The sequence below is a fragment of the Vespula vulgaris genome, chromosome 5 (genome assembly GCF_905475345.1).
Source record: "Vespula vulgaris chromosome 5, iyVesVulg1.1, whole genome shotgun sequence".
Lineage (NCBI taxonomy): Eukaryota > Metazoa > Arthropoda > Insecta > Hymenoptera > Vespidae > Vespula > Vespula vulgaris.
In genome coordinates, this window is record NC_066590.1 from 766548 (window position 1) to 785292 (window position 18745).

The 18745-nt window shown below is 31.5% G+C and overlaps 7 protein-coding genes and 1 long non-coding RNA gene across 10 annotated transcripts; 3 read left to right on the forward strand and 5 right to left on the reverse strand.

Moving 5' to 3' along the window:
* Positions 1-128: 128 nt before the first annotated feature.
* Positions 129-4872, forward strand: LOC127063817 (probable tubulin polyglutamylase TTLL2). Its single transcript, XM_050994053.1, has 10 exons — positions 129-912; positions 1261-1397; positions 2610-2735; positions 2849-2952; positions 3027-3159; positions 3232-3508; positions 3592-3794; positions 3854-4114; positions 4191-4477; positions 4593-4872. Exons 2-10 carry the CDS (start codon positions 1320-1322, stop codon positions 4711-4713), a joined length of 1590 nt encoding a protein of 529 aa, XP_050850010.1. The 5' UTR covers positions 129-912; positions 1261-1319; the 3' UTR covers positions 4714-4872.
* Positions 4873-5016: 144 nt separating this feature from the next.
* LOC127063822 (40S ribosomal protein S4) lies at positions 5017-7096 on the reverse strand. Its single transcript, XM_050994060.1, has 6 exons — positions 6969-7096; positions 6246-6504; positions 5873-5970; positions 5625-5796; positions 5393-5522; positions 5017-5192 (listed from the first exon to the last, which is right to left on the reverse strand). Exons 1-6 carry the CDS (start codon positions 6969-6971, stop codon positions 5066-5068), a joined length of 789 nt encoding a protein of 262 aa, XP_050850017.1. The 5' UTR covers positions 6972-7096; the 3' UTR covers positions 5017-5065.
* A 73-nt stretch (positions 7097-7169) lies between these two features.
* Positions 7170-9322, reverse strand: LOC127063821 (deoxyribose-phosphate aldolase). 2 transcript variants are annotated; one of them, XM_050994058.1, is made up of 6 exons: positions 9223-9322; positions 8493-8609; positions 8204-8388; positions 7983-8127; positions 7530-7906; positions 7170-7439 (listed from the first exon to the last, which is right to left on the reverse strand). In XM_050994058.1, the coding sequence occupies exons 2-6, from the start codon at positions 8560-8562 to the stop codon at positions 7257-7259; spliced, it is 960 nt and encodes a 319-aa protein (XP_050850015.1). In that variant the 5' UTR covers positions 8563-8609; positions 9223-9322; the 3' UTR covers positions 7170-7256. The 2 variants fall into 2 exon arrangements, with proteins under 2 accessions (XP_050850015.1, XP_050850016.1); XM_050994059.1 differs by having other exon boundaries at positions 8493-8612; positions 9223-9300.
* Positions 8940-11935, reverse strand: LOC127063818 (putative ATPase N2B). The gene is made up of 7 exons (XM_050994055.1): positions 11459-11935; positions 10995-11180; positions 10676-10917; positions 10434-10602; positions 10179-10319; positions 9987-10106; positions 8940-9921 (listed from the first exon to the last, which is right to left on the reverse strand). Exons 1-7 carry the CDS (start codon positions 11933-11935, stop codon positions 9799-9801), a joined length of 1458 nt encoding a protein of 485 aa, XP_050850012.1. The 3' UTR covers positions 8940-9798.
* On the forward strand, positions 8975-13017 carry LOC127063825 (uncharacterized). Of its 2 annotated transcripts, none has more exons than XR_007781494.1 (4): positions 8975-9110; positions 9296-9366; positions 10701-12375; positions 12780-13017. It is a non-coding gene; the product is annotated as an uncharacterized LOC127063825 (long non-coding RNA). The 2 variants fall into 2 exon arrangements; XR_007781493.1 differs by having other exon boundaries at positions 8993-9128.
* Positions 12449-14370, reverse strand: LOC127063823 (rab-like protein 3). The gene is made up of 5 exons (XM_050994061.1): positions 14216-14370; positions 13772-13981; positions 13546-13694; positions 13357-13470; positions 12449-13295 (listed from the first exon to the last, which is right to left on the reverse strand). Exons 1-5 carry the CDS (start codon positions 14259-14261, stop codon positions 13116-13118), a joined length of 699 nt encoding a protein of 232 aa, XP_050850018.1. The 5' UTR covers positions 14262-14370; the 3' UTR covers positions 12449-13115.
* A 33-nt stretch (positions 14371-14403) lies between these two features.
* Positions 14404-16668, forward strand: LOC127063819 (general transcription factor IIE subunit 1). The gene is made up of 7 exons (XM_050994056.1): positions 14404-14579; positions 14710-14931; positions 15091-15257; positions 15340-15468; positions 15554-15780; positions 15855-16294; positions 16372-16668. Exons 2-7 carry the CDS (start codon positions 14805-14807, stop codon positions 16545-16547), a joined length of 1266 nt encoding a protein of 421 aa, XP_050850013.1. The 5' UTR covers positions 14404-14579; positions 14710-14804; the 3' UTR covers positions 16548-16668.
* Positions 16669-16672: 4 nt separating this feature from the next.
* On the reverse strand, positions 16673-18695 carry LOC127063820 (lipid droplet-regulating VLDL assembly factor AUP1 homolog). Its single transcript, XM_050994057.1, has 3 exons — positions 18421-18695; positions 17158-18068; positions 16673-17053 (listed from the first exon to the last, which is right to left on the reverse strand). Exons 1-3 carry the CDS (start codon positions 18459-18461, stop codon positions 16818-16820), a joined length of 1188 nt encoding a protein of 395 aa, XP_050850014.1. The 5' UTR covers positions 18462-18695; the 3' UTR covers positions 16673-16817.
* Between the last annotated feature and the right edge of the window lie 50 nt (positions 18696-18745).

Consider the following 18745-nt stretch of genomic DNA (forward strand, 5'->3'; position numbering starts at 1 on the left):
GCTTGGTTCCCAAACTTCTAATCTACGTGAGGCAAATTTTAGAAAGGACAATTAACATTTAGGAAAACTTTGGTCGAATTCACCTCTACGTACCTATTTTTAATCCATATCCGTCCTAAGCTCTTTCGCACGAAATACCATTCACGATCGCAAGCCGATAAAACTGAACTTTCTTCCTTCGGTCGTTAAACTCGAGAGAGTAATTTTCAACGAACCCGAAAAGAAACTAACTGCATACTTTTATCGATTCGACGTTGTACAAAATCGAACGTTCAACGTAATTCGACATGAAAGCAACTTCAAAGCAAAAGGGAAAGGCAAAGTTAAAGCAAGTCGTTTCTTTTTATTACTGACCGTTTTTAATAACGATGACGTCAAAATTGTATTCAAATAATTTCCATACCTTTGACAAACTCGTCTTTAAAAACTCAACATCGACACCTCGAGGAACCTTCAAAGTATAAAAACGTAGAAAAGTTCAAAGTCTCAAAGCTGTGATCGAGTTGCGTGTACCTAATGAGCTTCCTCGTAAATTGATACTTTTCGGAATTCCTAACTAAGAAAGGCGAGCGAGTTTGCGCGAGCTTACGCCTTTCTTTTACGTAAAACGCGGTCGCTCTTACTTCCGGTGTCCTTCGCAAGCTCGCGCGGAAGCAGGACGGATTAACCTGCGCACCTGCGAGGAACCTCAGAGCGATCGCGAAAGCTCGTAAACGCGCCAGTTAGAATCTAGATTTCGTCTAGAATACATCTCGCCTTTTTCGACGAGCTTTTCCTACTTTTCGATTAAGGACTCGATTCTCCATGATCTTGAACGGGAAAAGAAAAGAAAAAAAATGAAGACACTGATGATTTTAATGATAGAGAGGACGATCGTCTCGGCTACAGCGTGATCGATCGCAAGATAAATAAGTGAGTAGCGAATCTCTACCTTCGCGGGCTTTTCATTTTGAATTTGACGCAGGCGCAGCGTAGAAGAGCTCAAAGCACCTTTCGTTTGACTTTTTAATACAACACGAATATCTTTTCGTAATCATTCGCTTCTAGAAAAACGTCGATCATCTTATATCGTTCGTGATATCAATTTACAGGGATCTCAGATTATTTTTATCCTTTGAGAATAGCGTGAAGCTAGCGATCACCTATTTCTGGCACAAACTTTCTCATTGATTTTTCACAATAAGAACTTACGTATACGTCACCTCGAAGTGTTACAAGGTGTGAACTCTGATTCCTCCTTAAATATGGCAATTATTTCAGAGTTTCTTGCACGTCTTACCGTCCTCTTGGCAATCCTATGAAACATATCATGCTCCGGCATGGCAGTAAAATGCTTGGAAGGACCTTTCGTATTCAGACTCAACGAGAACGGCGCAGGACCTCATCTACTCGTACAGGTATCGTAGAAAATCGTTGAAACGATTCTAACAGATATAAACAGGATAGAACAAAAGTCGTCGAATATTCAAAGTCGAAAAGTACATTTAAAATAGATTAGTCGATCTGTCGTCAAACTTTTAAATTTCTTTGGTTTTAATTTGGCCCGGTTACAAAGTTAGCATTGCTTGTTAACCTTGAACCAAATATTTTCGAAGCTACGATACAGATGCCATATCTGCATAGGCGAACAGACGCAACGAGTTTCCGCTGCGTGTACGATCATAGCTTCTAAAGCCTATGATTAACTACATGCGACATGCAAGGATAAGGGAAGAGGAAATAATTATTAATTGTTTCTGAAACGACACGTCGAACTCAATTATTAAAAGAGTATCTCTCATCGTGCGAGTCTTTCGATTTGTCTTTCGATATCGTTCAATGTCACGACAATTCGTGACTGCGTAAAACGTTCAAAGCGAATACTTTTTCTCCGTCTCGCGAAGCATTTAAATGTCGAAAGGAAAGGCAAAAAAAGAAAAAGAAAGAAAGAAAGAAAGAAAGAAGAAGAAGAAGAAGAAGAGACGAACTTGAAAGCTCGTACCGGAGATAGCTCGTGACGAGGTACATTTATTAGACAAATTGCTTGGGGCGGCTTTGATCGTTAAATGCACCTGGCACAGAACGTAGGAAAGAGAGAAAAAAGAAAATAGAAAAATGGGTTAAATGAAAAGTGAGTCGGACGTTGCGTGGTCGTAATTTGCGGTTGACCGAAGAGGGATTGTTTACCCCTTATTTGTTTGAGATCGCTTTCGCTACGCTCGGAGAAATAACGAGCAGGTAGAGAGTGCAATGCACGACTCTAATTTTCGATTATCGTCGTCCTTGACTGGCTTTCGATATTGCAGCAGGCTATTCCTAATGCTTTAATAACACGACAATAAATCAAGGGCAATCCTATTTTAGTGTTCGAGAGAGTTGGTAAATCGTTGAGCGCGTAACGCGATGAACGAACTTCCGATGTGAATGCTTTCGTGCGAAGACCTTCGCGTATTCGGAATACCCAGAATTCTCTATCCGTCTGTGAATGGTTTAAATGGATGATTTATGAAACCTTATTTATATATTACGTCTCCATCGAGATAATTGAAAATAAACGTCAATTTGAAACGATTTCGAACGATTTATTGACGGTTTTAAACGCTTCAAGAAATTACCCACGTTTCCCGTAGGTTTGCACGGAACGAGGATGGAGGGAATACGCGGGAGAAAATAATGTATTCAAAGATCGATGGAATTTATGGTGGCGATCCGGTGGTTTTCCTCTTACCCAATTCAAACCATTATTTCCTTGGCAGGTAAAAATTACGTCGAATCTCTCCTTTTCTTATCTTCTTTCATATTTCACACGTATTTTCGATTGATTTCGATTCGAAATATTTTCGTTCGATATTCAATCGTTTTTTTCCAGTTCGTTAATCGAATACCAAAGGGAAACTCGATCTGTAGAAAGGACAATCTCGTGCGTCATTTAAAATGCATGAAAAAGGGCCATGGCTCGATTTACGATTTCAGGTATAGCATGCACGATAATTCCTTTCCAATCCCTCCGCGCACTATCACAAAAAATATAATGCATCTCCCGTCAGTCCTATAGGATATAATTTACCTTCGGAATATACGAAACTCGCGGAAGATTGTAGTCGTTACGAGAAGGATGATAGAGTGTGGATTTGCAAGCCGGTTAGCCAAAGCCAAGGAAGAGGAATATTTCTTTTCCGTGTAAGAATTCTCAAGCTATCTTTATTAATTCCTTTTAATCCGTTTGATATATTTCTATTTCATTGATCGTAGAAATTAAGCGATCTCTCGTACAACAATTCCGCTGTTGTACAAAGGTACATAGAAAATCCTCTTCTCATCGGTGGCTACAAGTTTGACTTACGTCTTTACGTTTGCGTACCTTCTTATCGTCCTTTGACGATATATCTTTACAAAGAAGGAATAGCTCGATTTGCCACCGAGAAATTTTCCTTGGAACGGTTGGACGATCCTTTCCGTCATTTAACGAACTTCTCCTTGAACAAACTAGGTCCAGGATATTCGGAAAAAAAAGAACGCATTGGTGCTGGTAAGCTCGTTAAAGATATATACATATATCTTCTTTTTCCTTTAAACGACTACGCAACCCTTTCTTCCATTTTTCTTTCCAAGGTTGCAAGTGGACTTTGAGACAACTCAGACGATACTTCGAGCAGGCTGGATACTTCGACTGGTTTCTCTGGCAAAGAATAGCTTGTCTCGTGAGTTTAACGATTATAAGTCAAGCAGCTGGTATACCAAGCTCATCTAATTGTTTCGAATTCTTTGGCTTCGACGTGCTAATCGATGAAAATTTAAAACCATGGTTATTGGAGGTACAATAATATGTCATTATGTACAAACTGTATTTTGACAATATCAAAATCTTTTTAAGGTAAACCTTAGTCCAGCTCTAAGCAACGAATGTGAGATCGATTCGGAAGTGAAGAAACCATTATTACACGATTTGTTCGATCTGTTAGGCCTTCCAGTCTGTAACACTGGACTATCATTGTTTAAGATCTGGTCTTACGATCGAGTAAACGAAGAAAACTCGTCTTCCAAACTTTGTGCGAATCGTTCTACGAAGAAAAAATCCAAATTTAATCGAAACGGTGGCACCATCATGAATCTATATAGTGAAACACGTTCTGCCGTAGGGTTTATAGTTTCTTAAAGTATCAACGTTTATCGTGTAGCTATTTATGATTAGTAAATTGATTCTTTCATAGTTTAGGAAATCTTCAGAAATGTGTCCGACTTCTTGGTCTCGTTATAATCCTTTATTGATGGACAAATGCATTCGACGTGACTTCAAAGGCAATAACATCAATAATCATTCAACTTCGACATGGGATAACGGTAGAGATTGGAGCGCTCCTTGCGTTCGAGAAGGCGGATGGGTTCGCATTTGTCCATTAACAAGATTGAAACATTCCAAAAATGCTGAATTTTCACAGGCAGATGCATCGCGTTCCATTGAAAGAGAAATCAAAGACACGATTCTTTGTATAAACAAGTATTCCAAATTTATCTCGTTCACTCGATCTTAATCATGATATATTTGAATCTCATTGATATATTTTCCCATGATATATAGAATACTAATCGATTCAAGCTCGTTTTCCTTGTAGGTACTTAAAAGCTGCCAAAGATATTCAACGAGGAAACGAAAAACAAAAAGACGACCAATATAATGCTCTTCTGCAAGCTTCGCTTAATTTAAATGCAGAAGTCTGGCTGCCAGAAAAGTAGAACGTAGATATTTATCTTTATACTTGGTAAGAAATGTATATTTTATGTTGCAAACGGACAACACATTGGTCCAAAGTTAAACGCAGTTAACTGCTTTTGTCGATTGAAATCTTCTCTTGCATATGTGTTCATTAAACTTATAAAATATTAAGGATACTTCAATTTTGAAACTTCTAATATGTCTTTTAAATTAAAATCTTAATCGATCTTATAACGCTGTCAATTATATATAAACTATTTTTACATAGAGATATGTATGCAGTCGTATTGCGCAATGGTGGAACATTAAATAAATGTTCTATGTTTCACCAAAAAACTTTTAGTTTATTTGGGTATTTTTTGAAAATGTACATTAATTCACTCCCTTTGCTGCTAACCTCTTGTCACGTTCTTCCGCAATGGAAAGCTTGACACCCTTGTCTCTTGGTAAACTTATATATGCCTTCAGACCTTTTCCAATAATGAATACGTTATTCAACCTACGCAAATCATTCGTTATTAAAAATTGTTCGTATGAAATAAGCAACTTCTGGTAAATTTATACCCTTCGTAATATGATAGTCACAATTAGAGAATATAATGAAAAAAATTAATTTTGACTATCTTACACTAGGACTCTTGCAATAGATATTATGATATCATTTTGGCCAAATTAAAACATTAATTTACATCAACGTACCTAGTGGCAAACGTATGTCCTTGAGAATCCTTAATATGACAAATATCAAATGAACCAGGATGACGTTCGCGACTAACAACTGTTCCGACACGACCTAAATTTCTTCCGCCGGTGATCATACACAAATTTCCTAAAAGTAAATATTTTTTTCAAAAATATAATTTTCAATATTTAACAAAAATTCTTCTTGGAACTTTACTCTCACATTAATATACTAATGATAAATATTTACCAGAATCGAAACGAATAGAGTCTAATATTTTTCCACTGGCAATATCCAATTGAATAGTATCATTAACTTTTATTAGAGGATCTGGGTAGCGCATGGTCCTTCCATCATGTGTAACTAGGAAAGGAATTCCTTTTGGACCAGTTTGGACTCTCTTAACTTTACACAACTTGTACTATGAAGAAAAACAAAGTATGGGATGAGAAGCTTAAATAATATGAAATAAATTTAGCATATGTATTTTAAAATACCTTAGCTTCCTCTGCTGTGATACGGTGAATAGTGAAACGTCCTTTCACATCGTAAATTAAACGGAAAAATTCACCAGTCTTTTCAATAGTAATAACATCTATAATGAATAATGTCTATTAATCGATATTGTTGACTTATTATATGAAAATTAATCAATACGTTCCTATCATAACTTCTACATTTAATTATAAATATAAAGCTTGTACTCCTTCTGGGTAATACAGCAAGAATATTTAATCTAATTCAATCTGTGACCAAAAGTAAGGAGTTTATAGGTTATTTTTGGCCAATTTTGACTGCAGTACTTCGTTATAAAAAATATTACAGCTTCGATAAGGCCATAAAAAAAAAAGTATACGGTGCTTTACTCACCCATAAACCCAGCAGGATAATTGGGATCAGTACGTACTTTGCCATCAACTTTGATAAGTCGTTGCATTACAATTTTTGTAACCTCGCAATTAGTTAGAGCATATTTCAACCTGTTACGTAAAAATATGACCAAGGGAAGAGATTCCCTGAGCTTGTGTGGTCCAGTAGATGGACGAGGTGCATAGACACCTCCCAATTTGTCCAACATCCATGCTTTGGGAGCATTGAGACGCTTCAAGTGCTTTTTTGGACCGCGAGCCTAAGCAAAAACACTTAATTATCATTTAATAACAAACAAAAATAAACATGTAAACGTCAGAACCATATATAAAAAATAAAAAGTATAAATAAAAAACAGATTGTAATGATAAACGAACTTGTTAGGTTATGTTCCGATTCAAGCGTGTATTTTATATAATTATAAACAAGCACTGTTTATAAACATTATTTTTAAATGTATGATGGCAATCGTATAATTTGTAATTGAAGATGAATTAAATGCAAAACTTAACATAGTTGAAAAGTAAAATTTTCAATAAGAGAAGCAGCACGTCTCAAAGGCACTTGTTTTTCAAATTCTTTCAACACAATTTAATGTTACATATATACGCCATTGAAAAATTTAGTTAATACATAATATTTTCCACGTAAAAATCTGTAAATATTTCACAGTATACGTCCGATGTAAACGGATTTTGAATTGACAACGCAAAGCAAACTTACCATCTTGGTTTTCTAGACGATAAAGACAGAAGCGTGTAATGTCTCTGATTGTGTAAAGAAATTGCAGGCGACGCCACTGCAGTTAAAATGGCGGTAAACGATATTCGATTTTAACCTATCGATTTTTTTCATCGATATTTATTTCTATTACTCCGGAATCGCAAAATTATTTTAACAAGACAATAATTATTATAGTAAAAATAATTTATAATAAATTCGTCTGAGTTTATTATAATGTAAAATTATATCAAGTAACACTTTCTAAAAAATATAAAATGTACTCATTCATTATTTGTCATCACAGCTGATTGTACAATTAATTTCATTAGCAATACTATCCAGTACACTGGACGCACCAATTCTAAATAATTGTTTATTTAACCATGAATCACCCAATTCTTTATTAATTAATGTCATCCATTCTAAGATATCTGATGCGGTTTTAATACCTCCAGCTGGCTTAAATCCAATCTAAATATTTTTAAAGAAATAAATTATAAAATTGATATGATCATATCATTGCAGAGTATAAATATTATATTACATAATTAATCTGCTTACTTTTTTCCCTGTCTGCGCATAGTAATCTTTTATAGCTCTACACATAACTATCCCAACAGGTAAAGTGGCATTTACACTTTCTTTTCCAGTAGATGTTTTAATAAAATCACTGCCAGCCATCATAGCTACCATTGAAGCTTTATATACATTACAGTAATCAGGTAGGTCTCCTGTAGCAAGTATCGTTTTCATACATGTTGTATTACATGCTTCGCGCATTGCTCTTAATTCGTTATATAGATCTTCCCATTTATGTTCTAAAGCCAAAGGCCGATTAATAACGACATCAATTTCTTTAGCTCCGGTTTTCACTGCATAATATATTTCCCCAAGACGTGTTTGCAAAGGATATTGACCAGAGGGAAATCCTGCAGCTACTACTCAAAAATTGAATTATTAAGTTAATGTTTTTCTAAATACAAAAATTTGATATTGTAAATGGGACAAATTTACCAGAAGCTACAGAAATGTTATGCTTTTCATCGCTATTTTGTAACACTTTTATAGCATCTTGTATTCTTAATGGATAAACACATACAGCTGCTGTACGTAATGGTTCATCCCAATTAAACTTTAATTCATCAATAGGATTTAAAGCCTGTAAAAAAAAAAGAATAAAAAAATAAAAAAACAATCACTGTTATATTTGCATACCATCATATACTACACCTTACTTTTTTGCATAATTTCTCAATTGTAGCAGCTGTATCATCGCCCTTTAAGGAAGTTAAATCGACGAAAGTAACAGCTTTAAGTAATGTAACAATTTTATCAGTTCCCTTTATACAATTTGCTTCATGTTTTATTTGTCTTACTTCTTCATTTATTTCAAATTCATCAATAAAAACATCTAATAAATCTACAAAGCAAAGAGAAATAATAATATATTACATAATATATTTAATTCCGAAATATTGTAATTTTTAATGATAAATAGAATATTCAATGTATTTAATTATTTACCAGTAGAAAATGCATTATTAATTGTATTTGCATCATCCATTACTATTTCCTCCTTTGAATTATCAGACATTTTGAACTGAGACGTTTATGTAGTTTTGAAAATACTCTTAATTTCATCTACTTTTATTATCATATATTCTAATTAAAATATTGTTTCAATACTATTTTATAGATTTATAAGCATGTGAAATATTTATGGATCATATCATTAATATACATATGTATATATTATCTACTATTACTAATGTTTATAAAAACATATTAAAAAAAAAAAAAAGATAAACACATGTCGATAATAATTTAATCTTATAATTCATTAGAAACATAGAATGAATCGAATGTTTTCGATTGGGATAGTACAGAAATGAAGCAAGATAAACTATATCGATTGGCGACAATGAACGATCATTTCCATTCATATTGTAACAATATGCGTATTCCTTCGTTTCTTTAATACTCGTATATATTTCATACTTTTAATTGAAAGATACAAACAGAACTAATTATTCAAAAATTTACATGAGAAGATATACATTAAAATTTTCTTCGCACAAGTTTTTCTCGCGAATTCCTTCTTATCTTCAATCTCCACATCAAATCAAGATATAATACAACATAGTAATTTAAAAACGTTATGTAATTCAATACATATATACATATGTATAAATTATTTATCTTGTTTTACAATTTATAAAAAATATTTCCATTATATTTATGATTTACTTATTACCGCGTTTGAAGGAACCAATAAGCATTGTCTGTCTTGCGTAGTAATATAACACTAATAAAGGAACTACTTTCAGTTCGACAATCACTGACAAGGTCGTGAAAGAAAGGCGGGTGGTTTGTCAAAATAAGGTCATTACGATCATCGGTGAGTAACCAAATATTTCTCGTGTCTTCTTTAAATAGAATAAGAAGTCTATTTCATTCATTATTTTCTGAACATTAAAAATAAACAATTAAATACAATGAAAGACGTAAAACAATTTCTATTCCAAATTTGTTCATCCAAAAACAACTCTCAATAAAAAAGAATCGCATTTGTACATTCCTTTTAACAACCTCAGTAACGTTTAGTTATATATATATATACATAAATATATTATCGTAAATTAAGAATAAATAATATATAAATTAATAAATAATCTACTTGAATTTTTTAAAACAATATTTAAGAAACCAGGTACCATTAAGTCACTCAATATAAAGAATATGAATCATTGAAACAATTTGAACCATAATTAGCTTCAATGAAATACTACAAAATACTACTAAAATAATTTGTACTAAAGTGACATTATCATTATCTATGTTGTTCCCATCGTTCCCAGTATTGAGATGTTTGCATTTCGGATAATCGGGATATAGTACGATCAAAAGCAAAAAGTTCTTCTTCGCCAGTAAAAATGTTAGACTTGTGATCAGCCTAAAAATATTTATTAACATTATTTTACAGTTTTTTTTCTATCTTATTGAGAGTTTTATACTTACAGAATCATTTGAAATCTTCAAATCATCCATTAACATTCGTTTATCATCTGTGTATTCACTCTCACCTTCTGCTACAAATAATTGTGTGTGTGGTACTGCAGCAGATATCACGACTCTTATCTAAAAAAAATTAGTATATGTTTTATATTAATTTATAATGAAATATATTTCATTGAAATAATTTAGCATTACCTTACTATCATATAAGGTATCAATTAAAGTAATAAATCTTCTTGCTTGAGATTTTAATCGAAGATTTAGTTGTGGAACATCTCTTATTATGACTGTATGAAAAGCCTGACTTAGTTCTAAGTAATCGCTAGCACCAAGAGGCTAGAAAGATACACAAAGTAATATTAAATAATTATAAATTGTTAAATGATGATACATATTTGTTTACATGTTGTGTAATATTAAAAATAATGAAGGTATAAAAAATATATTTACCCTATCGCATAATTCGTCAAATGTCGAATCCAGGACTCTACCACAAGTCCTTTGAAAATTTACATTACGACCTTTTATAGAAATTGTGCGTGGTCTTACGATATCATTTTCTTTTGAGCATAGATATTTGAAAACATTATCGACATCTTTTACAACATCTTTCCCTTTTCTTAAATACATTTAAGTCTCTAATAATTATTTGTATAATAGTATTAAATATTGTGTGATAATTATTAACTTACATAAAATATATTTTATTATCTCCAGACCCAGCTCTCGACCTGTAGTCAACACCAGAATCTAATGTTTCGACGAAACAGTGGTCTTTTAAGACTTTTATAAAAGGTACAAAATTTCCTCTTTGTAATCCATTCTTGTACAAGTCATCGGGCGATCTATTGCTTGTTGCAATAACAATCACACCGTTATTGAACAATTCAGTAAATAATCGTTTCAATATCATTGCATCCGCAATGTCTGTCACCTGAAATATATAATATAACACGATATATAAAACAAAAATACAATTTCATTTAAAAAAAAATATTGTCAAATCGAAACCTGAAATTCATCAAAGCATAATAACCAAGCTTCTTCTGTAATAGCAGCGGCTACTGGTGGTATTGGATCAAATGGTTGAAGTTTAGTACTATTAGTATCTCTCACTATAGTCTTCTTTACCTCGTGAACTTTCTTATGCACATCAAGCATGAAGGAATTAAAATGTACACGTTTCTTATTTTCAATCTAAACCAACATAGTCAACGGTAGTAACAATATTGCTTGACATTAAAGCAAAGTTTAATTTTATTCCGTATTGCATATGGAAAGCCATTATACCTTTACATCGCTTCTATGATTGTCTTTATAATATATTCCATTGGCTGTACAAGCTATATTTCCTGTGCAACGTGTCCTTTACACTATAGAATTACACTGAAAAAATATCATACCTTGTCATAGAATTCTTTAACATATTTTGGCTCCCCATGTGCATTACTTACTTAAAATCTAAGTTGAGATACCTGACAACAATTATAAAAAAGATCCATTAACATTGTTTTACCACCACCAACAGCACCATAAAGATACAACCCTTTTGGTGGATCCTTTTTTTTCCATCCAAACCATTTTCCTAATACATTAAACTGATCTGGTTTATACTCATGAACTTCTTCGTATATTTTTTGCAAACTTTTTACTACTTTTAATTGATGTTCATCATTCATTAATTCTTTTTTAGTTATCTTTTCTTTCAAAGCTTCAATAGGACCATTAGTAACGTTTAATTTTACATCATGAACATATCCACAATACTGAAAGGAAAAAACAGTTTGTGATCGTAGCAGTAATTGTGAAATGTAATTCAAACCAGAATACTTTTTCACAAGAAGGCTAATCATTGTGGTTGTAATTATTCTGAAAGAAAAAAATAGATTATAAATTTCTATAGGTAAAAGGAAACTTCTTCCAAATATTCTAGTCACTGTTTTTATTATCATTTTAAAAAGAAATATACTCAATATGGTTGTGTTTAGTCAGTATTAAAGAAATATGTCTCATCAGGAATTTGAATTGCACATGCTCAGTAAAATAATGAGTAATGAATGGAATATTACATACATTAGTTAGGAAATAAAAAAAAGAATTTTCCTTTTTCAATTTATTCAGTTCAATGTACACAGAGATACACGTATGTATATGCTCGTAAAAAATATGTCAGAATAGATAAAAAAAATTTACACAACGTATTTATTCATATCGTTGCGCTTTATAAAAGCAGCTAACTGAACGCGATCAATATGGAAACATAAGACAGCTCGGACGTTACACTTGTGGAAAGATACCAAAGATCATACCGAAGTTTAGACTTGAATGAAAATCGTACAGAGTACAAGAAGAGAAAAAATCTGTCTGGTCTACACGCAGGTTTGAAAGTCAGGTGATTTACGTCACGATCATTATCAAATATTATACGCTTATCTAACTTGACGCGACAGTTTCACTACTAACGATGTCTTCAGCTTTTACAACGTATATGCACTTCAGTACTTATTCTTGAAAGTACGGGAAAGATCTTTTGAAATTTTTATGTGTTGCGCGCTACCAGCATGACGTAAGGGAGGTTAAAAAAAGCAAGACGATGACGTAGTTTTACGTCTTTATCGTATCCACGAATATGTGTATACGTTGAAAAGGAAGTACACGTTCAACCTTTAACTCAATGTCATTTCCTGTTACCGTATTTAGATAGGATCGTTTCTGATCTGTTTAAAAAAAATAATATATTTATTGATCGAATTTATGTTTGCATACATGATAAAATTTTTTCATTAATTATTACAGGAGGAAAAAGTCTTAAAAAGAGGTAACTAGGAACTATATGTGTCAAAAAACCTTCGACGAAGTTCATGTGACATAGAAAGACAAGTAGCTGGCGTTCAGCCAATCGTAGCTTCGTTACTTGTAACGAATTTATATTTATTATATTATTTATTATATTATTATTTGTATGAATTTATATTATATATGAAACGCGTATATTTCATATGAAGTTAATATTAATACAATATTTACAATATAATATTCGTCAAGATTTACTTTCAAATCTTTCCTATTATAATATGTAAAAATATGAAAAAAAATAAAGTAAATATCCCTTTAGATTAATAAACTATATTTTTAGTCATTATGATAAAGTTTTGGATTGTATGTTGAAGTATAGGTGGTCATTCTTCGTTTGTCTAAACTACTGCCTTCTCTAATAGCATAGTAACGCCTTTCAATGACTTTATCAAAAAATCTGCTGAGTTTTACGGATGAACTAGAACCTGCTGCCAATGCTCTTACTTGACAACAATCCTATAAATAAAGTATCTTGTTATTTATTAAATGTATAAACATCTATGAAATATTAACATACCAAAAATATCTCATCAGCCCCGCATTCTTCAGCAATAGTTGAAGTACGTCTGTGCATGTTTGATCTTACTTCCGATACTAAATCAAGTTTTGTACCAATAACTAATATTGGAATCTAGAAATTACATTAATTTTCAATTATATTTATATAGGCTAAACACATATAAACGTTATTCAATTCTATATTTACTTGAGTCGATCCTACAAATTTCTCGGGATCAAAATCATCGAATGATTTTGATTTTGAATAATTTCCATCTTTGCTTAATACTTCTTGTAACCATTTCTGTAAATTTTGTTGTGATTTACGGTTTGTTAAGTCGTGAACCAATATTATACCTACAAAATATAAAAAATTTTATAGACGTTAAGACTATATATTGATTTGACATAGAATATTTTTTCTTGGTCTGTACCATTCGTAGGATTGTAAAAGACAGATCTTGTATTTTCATGGTTTTGACTTCCACCTATATCCCACAATTCAACAAAATATCTTCTTTGATTAGGTGTGCCTTCCTTATATTCGTGCAATTTCACTTCAACAGAACAACCTATCGTCCAAGAAGGATTACTGATCGGTTGTTGATGACATATAAGATGGGTTAATGATGTTTTACCGACACCTATATACCAAATAAATGTGTAAAAAAATATTGTAGCATTTATTAAATCACAATAAGCAATAAGAAAATTGATCTATTTATCTAATTCCAAAGGATATAAGAATATTGTGCTTTACATAAGAAAATGTATTCTTTAAAAGTACCATTGGATTTTTTATGAATATCATATTTTCTTATTTTTACTAAAGAGGATTTATAAAAATAAAATTTTTATAAATTATTCGATTTACTTACCAGAATCACCAACTACAATAATTTTAACTTTATCTATCGCTGCCATTAATAGTTTATAACATATAGTATTTATTTTAGGTTATTTGGTAATTAATGCGTCACTAATTTAACTTGACAGATGGCATTGATGATGCTAAGTACATATATGGATATAACCTACGAGCTATAACGATACAAACAAGTCTCACGCCAAGTGACGAGTTACAATAATTTGTTTTTTGTATGATTATAATTATGATTCATAACATTTTTTTATTCAATTTATTCTCGTTCGTAATAGAAAATAAATCATTTTCTATTTGATTATATTATAATCATAGGTGTATTATACAAAATAATTATTGAATATCTAAAAATTTTTTAGGTTAGTTTCTCGTAATGTCAAATATTAATTTGATTTATAATGTGATTTTAAGACATTAAATAAAATTAAATCACGTATTTAATAATATAAATGATTTTATTTATGTTTTATAATTTATATTCTTTTACAGTCTTATTAAGAGAAATATTTTATCGATGGAATAATTGTATCTGCCAATTTTTGTTATATATATTATTGCTCTATAGACATATATAAAACAAAAAAATGAGTGGGGAAGAAAAGATTGTTACAGAAGTTCCCAGTAGTTTGAAACAATTAGCTCGTCTTGTTGTACGTGGCTTTTATACTATAGAAGATGCTTTAATTGTGGATATGTTAGTAAGAAATCCTTGTAAGTAGTTTTTAAATCAATATGCTGACAACAATTCTTTATCTGTTTTAATGAAAGTTTTTGTTAAGAATATTGTATAATTATAAATGTTAAAAATGTATATATATACTCCATTATTTAAGATAGTTTTATATTCCTAATAAAGTTTGATTCAAACAGGTATGAAAGAGGATGATATTTGTGAACTATTAAAATTTGAACGTAAAATGTTAAGGGCAAGAATATCTACTTTACGTAATGACAAATTTATACAAGTTAGATTAAAAATGGAAACTGGATTTGATGGAAAAGCACAAAAAGTCAATTACTATTTTATTAATTATAAGGTAAATAAAAACATATGGTAATAGATAGTCTATGATTAATAGCCAAACCAAGTTGTTACATACAATCTGTACATTATTTCAGACGTTTGTAAATGTGGTAAAATATAAGCTGGATCTAATGAGAAAAAGAATGGAAACTGAAGAACGAGATGCAACTAGTAGAGCTAGTTTCAAGTGTACAAATTGTTTAAAAACATTTACAGATCTTGAAGTAATATAAATTAATAGTCTTGTAAAAATGTAACTAATGTAATAGTAAATTTGATTACTATCTGTTAAAATTTTTGTTGATTTAGGCAGATCAATTGTTTGATATGTCAACTGGTGAATTCAGATGTACATTTTGTCGAGAAATAGTTGAAGAGGATCAGTCTGCTCTTCCTAAAAAAGATTCTAGATTGTTATTAGCCAAATTTAATGAACAATTAGAACCTTTGTATATTTTATTGAGGGCAGTAGAAGGTATTAAATTGGCACCTGAAATATTAGAACCTGAGCCAGTGGATATTAATACTATTCGAGGGTATATATCGAACATTACAATATATACTGTATGTTTATATTGTATATCCTCCGTCAATGTTTTCTTTGCTTCAGTATTGATACAAGAAAACCAAGCAATCTTAGGGCACCTAATGAACAATGGTCTGGTGAAGCAACAAGAACATCTGGTTTTATGGTAGAAGATACAAGGGTTGATGTTACCATTGGAGATGAATCTTCTGAAGATAATGCAGCAAATCGTAGAAAAGAAAGACCTATTTGGATGATGGAAAGTACTGTTATTAATGCTGATGGCTCTCAGGCTGATGGAATAAATACCCAGGAAACAATCTTGGATAAAGCAGCTGCCACTGCCACAAATACTACTACTACAAACACTAAACAAGGTGAAGATATCATGTCAGTATTATTGGCACATGAAAAGAAAGGTGGGACCAATTCTACAACATCTGCTATAAAAGCAGTATTACCTCAAGAATCCAGTGATAGTAGTGATAATGAAGAAATTAATGATATGCAAGCTATTGATACAGGTACATTATACATAGAACAGTATATTATCATCTATATCTTAACAATATATATTATGAAATTTATTAATATTACATAGGTGAAGTGGAAACTATGGATTCTGAAGATGATGATTTAGTACCAACAGTCAGTGTGGCTGGAAAAAGTGTTGCTATTACAGATGTTAATGATACATTAATAGCAGAAATGACACCTACAGAGAAAGAAGCTTATATTCAAGTTTATCAGGAATATTATTCTCATATGTATGACTAAATTTAGATTAGACAAAATCACTGAATATACACATATTAAAAGACTGCTATATTTGACATTCAATCTGTAATATTTTGTACAGTTCCCAAGAAATAAAATGATTCCAAGAATTGTTACAATGGTTATGTGCATAATAAGTAACACAATAATTTTTTAGAAATAGAATTATATTCATGTGATATAATCGTAAATACATATGCAGTAAAACATCAATAATATATTTATCCTTAATGACAATATTATGATTATGATAAAAGAAGAATAAGACTGTCAGCAATTTTTCAGTCCATGTTTTTGAATATACCTTTCCCTAGCTTCTCTGATCATTTGAGCTTTCCTTTCTTGGAATGAAGTAGTGCCAAGGCAACTATTATCTTTTATTACATTTGTTTGTGTTTTGCTTGCAGATGCCACAGATGTAGTTGTCTGAGAATTAGGTTCAGGAGTATAAGCAACTATGCCATCAAGAATATTGGCAATAGTGACATCAACATTCCTGGTTTTTACTACAACAGTAACATTATTTTACGTGTTATTAATTAATGTTGATTTAAAGTAAATATGTGTATGTATATATATAGAGAGAGAGAGATAGAGTTAATGTACTTACAAAGATCACGTAATATCACATTATGTGGAACGAATGGAAGCACTTCACTGACCTGTCTTGCCATTCTTTGTATTTCTATATTATGCATTACTTGTGTGTTTTGTGATCCTCTTGCAGGAAGTATCCTGCTGTGTGCTTTTTCCATGATACAACGCTTTTCAAATTCTGCTTTGTCCGATACAGTATGAGAACTCACATTAAGTCCTAGAGCATTTGCTATATCCTTTTCTACTTCTCTCGCTAACAATTCATGATCTGTATTTCTTTTAATTTTCAAGTACTTTAAGGTAAAAACTGTGTAGGGAACATACATAAACCAAAAAACATCTGTCCACCACGTAGATGCCAGTGATGTAATTTGTACAGATGTAATTGCAGGCCTTGTTGCCTTAATAGCAACAGGTTGAACAGAAGTTTCTATGCTAAAGGGCCACGAGTTGAATTTCAACAAAGCAACGCGGCTGTTAGTTGTACCAAATTCAGGTTGTAGCGCGATATTGCAATGGGATGTTGAAAGGCATTGTTTTATATTTGCAATTAGAGACTCTTTACTACTCATATCCATTTCTTGCAATCCCAATGCATAGCTGAGAGCAGTAGGTATTTCCCATACACTAGGCATTAATGTTTGCATCGCTCGATGCAAAACAAAATGATCCAAAACTGACACATTATTAGCAATTATAATTTTCGATTGTTTGTCTCTAGACTCCCCTTCTGGATCTATTTTGACCACAATACCAAATGCAAAACTAAGACAATGATGTAAATATGTACGGAGCGTGTTGCAATCTGGTAATAATGATGCAAGAAGCCAAAGCTGTAGAGTGATGAAAAGTCGCACTAATACAAGAATTATACCCACTGGTATATATAATATTAAAGATACACGGTACCAGCTATTGGGAAACCTGCAGAATATACATTAATTAATTCATTAAAAAAAATCTACAATCATTAAACACAGATAACATTTATATAAATTCATTAGTTTTTAAATATCTTTTCATTGTCTGTAATTTGATATACGTAAATATTTCAAGTAGATGAATATATGTTATAAATATGCTATATGGTAGGTTAGTTGCATTGCAGAAGGTATTTATAGAACTCGTTGATAATATATTTATGTAATGTTAAATTGTAGAATGATATGTCATATTTTTTATTCCAAGAAAATTACTTATTATTGATTAATCACAGTAGAGCAATACGATCAATGTAACGTGGATAAACATTATTATACACAGCTGGCCATCTCACCTGCTTTTATCAAATAGATCCTGAATATCAATTTGTGACATTTCTCACAACAAACATCTGTTATACCAAAAAAATTACACTTTGGTAACTCTATATAGCTCCGCAAATAAATCTTGATGTAAAATATTGGCGCAACAGTATTGTATTTCTCGAATGACCTTTTTTTAACCTACTTTTTAATAGTCTTCCAATTATAATATAGATTTTCTTTTTTACTACCCTCGGTGATCAGCTGTTTCGTACATTATACAGCATGTAGTCTACACTGATTCTAGTGTTTTTTCTTATTACGATTCAATGAAATCACTGCCGTAATGTTACTTTC

What these genes read in the sequence shown, in the direction of transcription:
- LOC127063817 (XM_050994053.1), top strand. Translation starts at nt 1,320, where the DNA reads ATGGCAGTAAAATGCTTGGAAGGACCTTTCGTATTCAGACTCAACGAG. An exon ending in GACCTCATCTACTCGTACAG is followed by an intron (nt 1,398 to 2,609) that starts GTATCGTAGAAA and finishes CGTTTCCCGTAG; the next exon opens with GTTTGCACGGAACGAGGATG. An exon ending in TAAAACCATGGTTATTGGAG is followed by an intron (nt 3,795 to 3,853) that starts GTACAATAATAT and finishes AATCTTTTTAAG; the next exon opens with GTAAACCTTAGTCCAGCTCT.
- LOC127063822 (XM_050994060.1), bottom strand. An exon ending in TTATCCTGCTGGGTTTATGG is followed by an intron (nt 5,971 to 6,245) that starts GTGAGTAAAGCA and finishes TATTCATTATAG; the next exon opens with ATGTTATTACTATTGAAAAG. An exon ending in TCACAGCAGAGGAAGCTAAG is followed by an intron (nt 5,797 to 5,872) that starts GTATTTTAAAAT and finishes TTTTCTTCATAG; the next exon opens with TACAAGTTGTGTAAAGTTAA.
- LOC127063821 (XM_050994058.1), bottom strand. Translation starts at nt 8,562, where the DNA reads ATGTCTGATAATTCAAAGGAGGAAATAGTAATGGATGATGCAAATACA. An exon ending in TAATAATGCATTTTCTACTG is followed by an intron (nt 8,389 to 8,492) that starts GTAAATAATTAA and finishes TTTGCTTTGTAG; the next exon opens with ATTTATTAGATGTTTTTATT. An exon ending in TTGAGAAATTATGCAAAAAA is followed by an intron (nt 8,128 to 8,203) that starts GTAAGGTGTAGT and finishes TTTTTTTTACAG; the next exon opens with GCTTTAAATCCTATTGATGA.
- LOC127063818 (XM_050994055.1), bottom strand. Translation starts at nt 11,935, where the DNA reads ATGATAATAAAAACAGTGACTAGAATATTTGGAAGAAGTTTCCTTTTA. An exon ending in TATGCTTTGATGAATTTCAG is followed by an intron (nt 10,918 to 10,994) that starts GTTTCGATTTGA and finishes TATATATTTCAG; the next exon opens with GTGACAGACATTGCGGATGC. An exon ending in TTGACGAATTATGCGATAGG is followed by an intron (nt 10,320 to 10,433) that starts GTAAATATATTT and finishes GTATCTTTCTAG; the next exon opens with CCTCTTGGTGCTAGCGATTA.
- LOC127063823 (XM_050994061.1), bottom strand. Translation starts at nt 14,261, where the DNA reads ATGGCAGCGATAGATAAAGTTAAAATTATTGTAGTTGGTGATTCTG. An exon ending in TATTGTAGTTGGTGATTCTG is followed by an intron (nt 13,982 to 14,215) that starts GTAAGTAAATCG and finishes TTTGGTATATAG; the next exon opens with GTGTCGGTAAAACATCATTA. An exon ending in GGGCTGATGAGATATTTTTG is followed by an intron (nt 13,296 to 13,356) that starts GTATGTTAATAT and finishes CTTTATTTATAG; the next exon opens with GATTGTTGTCAAGTAAGAGC.
- LOC127063819 (XM_050994056.1), top strand. Translation starts at nt 14,805, where the DNA reads ATGAGTGGGGAAGAAAAGATTGTTACAGAAGTTCCCAGTAGTTTGAAA. An exon ending in TATGTTAGTAAGAAATCCTT is followed by an intron (nt 14,932 to 15,090) that starts GTAAGTAGTTTT and finishes TGATTCAAACAG; the next exon opens with GTATGAAAGAGGATGATATT. An exon ending in TATGCAAGCTATTGATACAG is followed by an intron (nt 16,295 to 16,371) that starts GTACATTATACA and finishes AATATTACATAG; the next exon opens with GTGAAGTGGAAACTATGGAT.
- LOC127063820 (XM_050994057.1), bottom strand. Translation starts at nt 18,461, where the DNA reads ATGTCACAAATTGATATTCAGGATCTATTTGATAAAAGCAG. An exon ending in GATCTATTTGATAAAAGCAG is followed by an intron (nt 18,069 to 18,420) that starts GTGAGATGGCCA and finishes TATATTCTGCAG; the next exon opens with GTTTCCCAATAGCTGGTACC. An exon ending in TGTGATATTACGTGATCTTT is followed by an intron (nt 17,054 to 17,157) that starts GTAAGTACATTA and finishes TTACTGTTGTAG; the next exon opens with TAAAAACCAGGAATGTTGAT.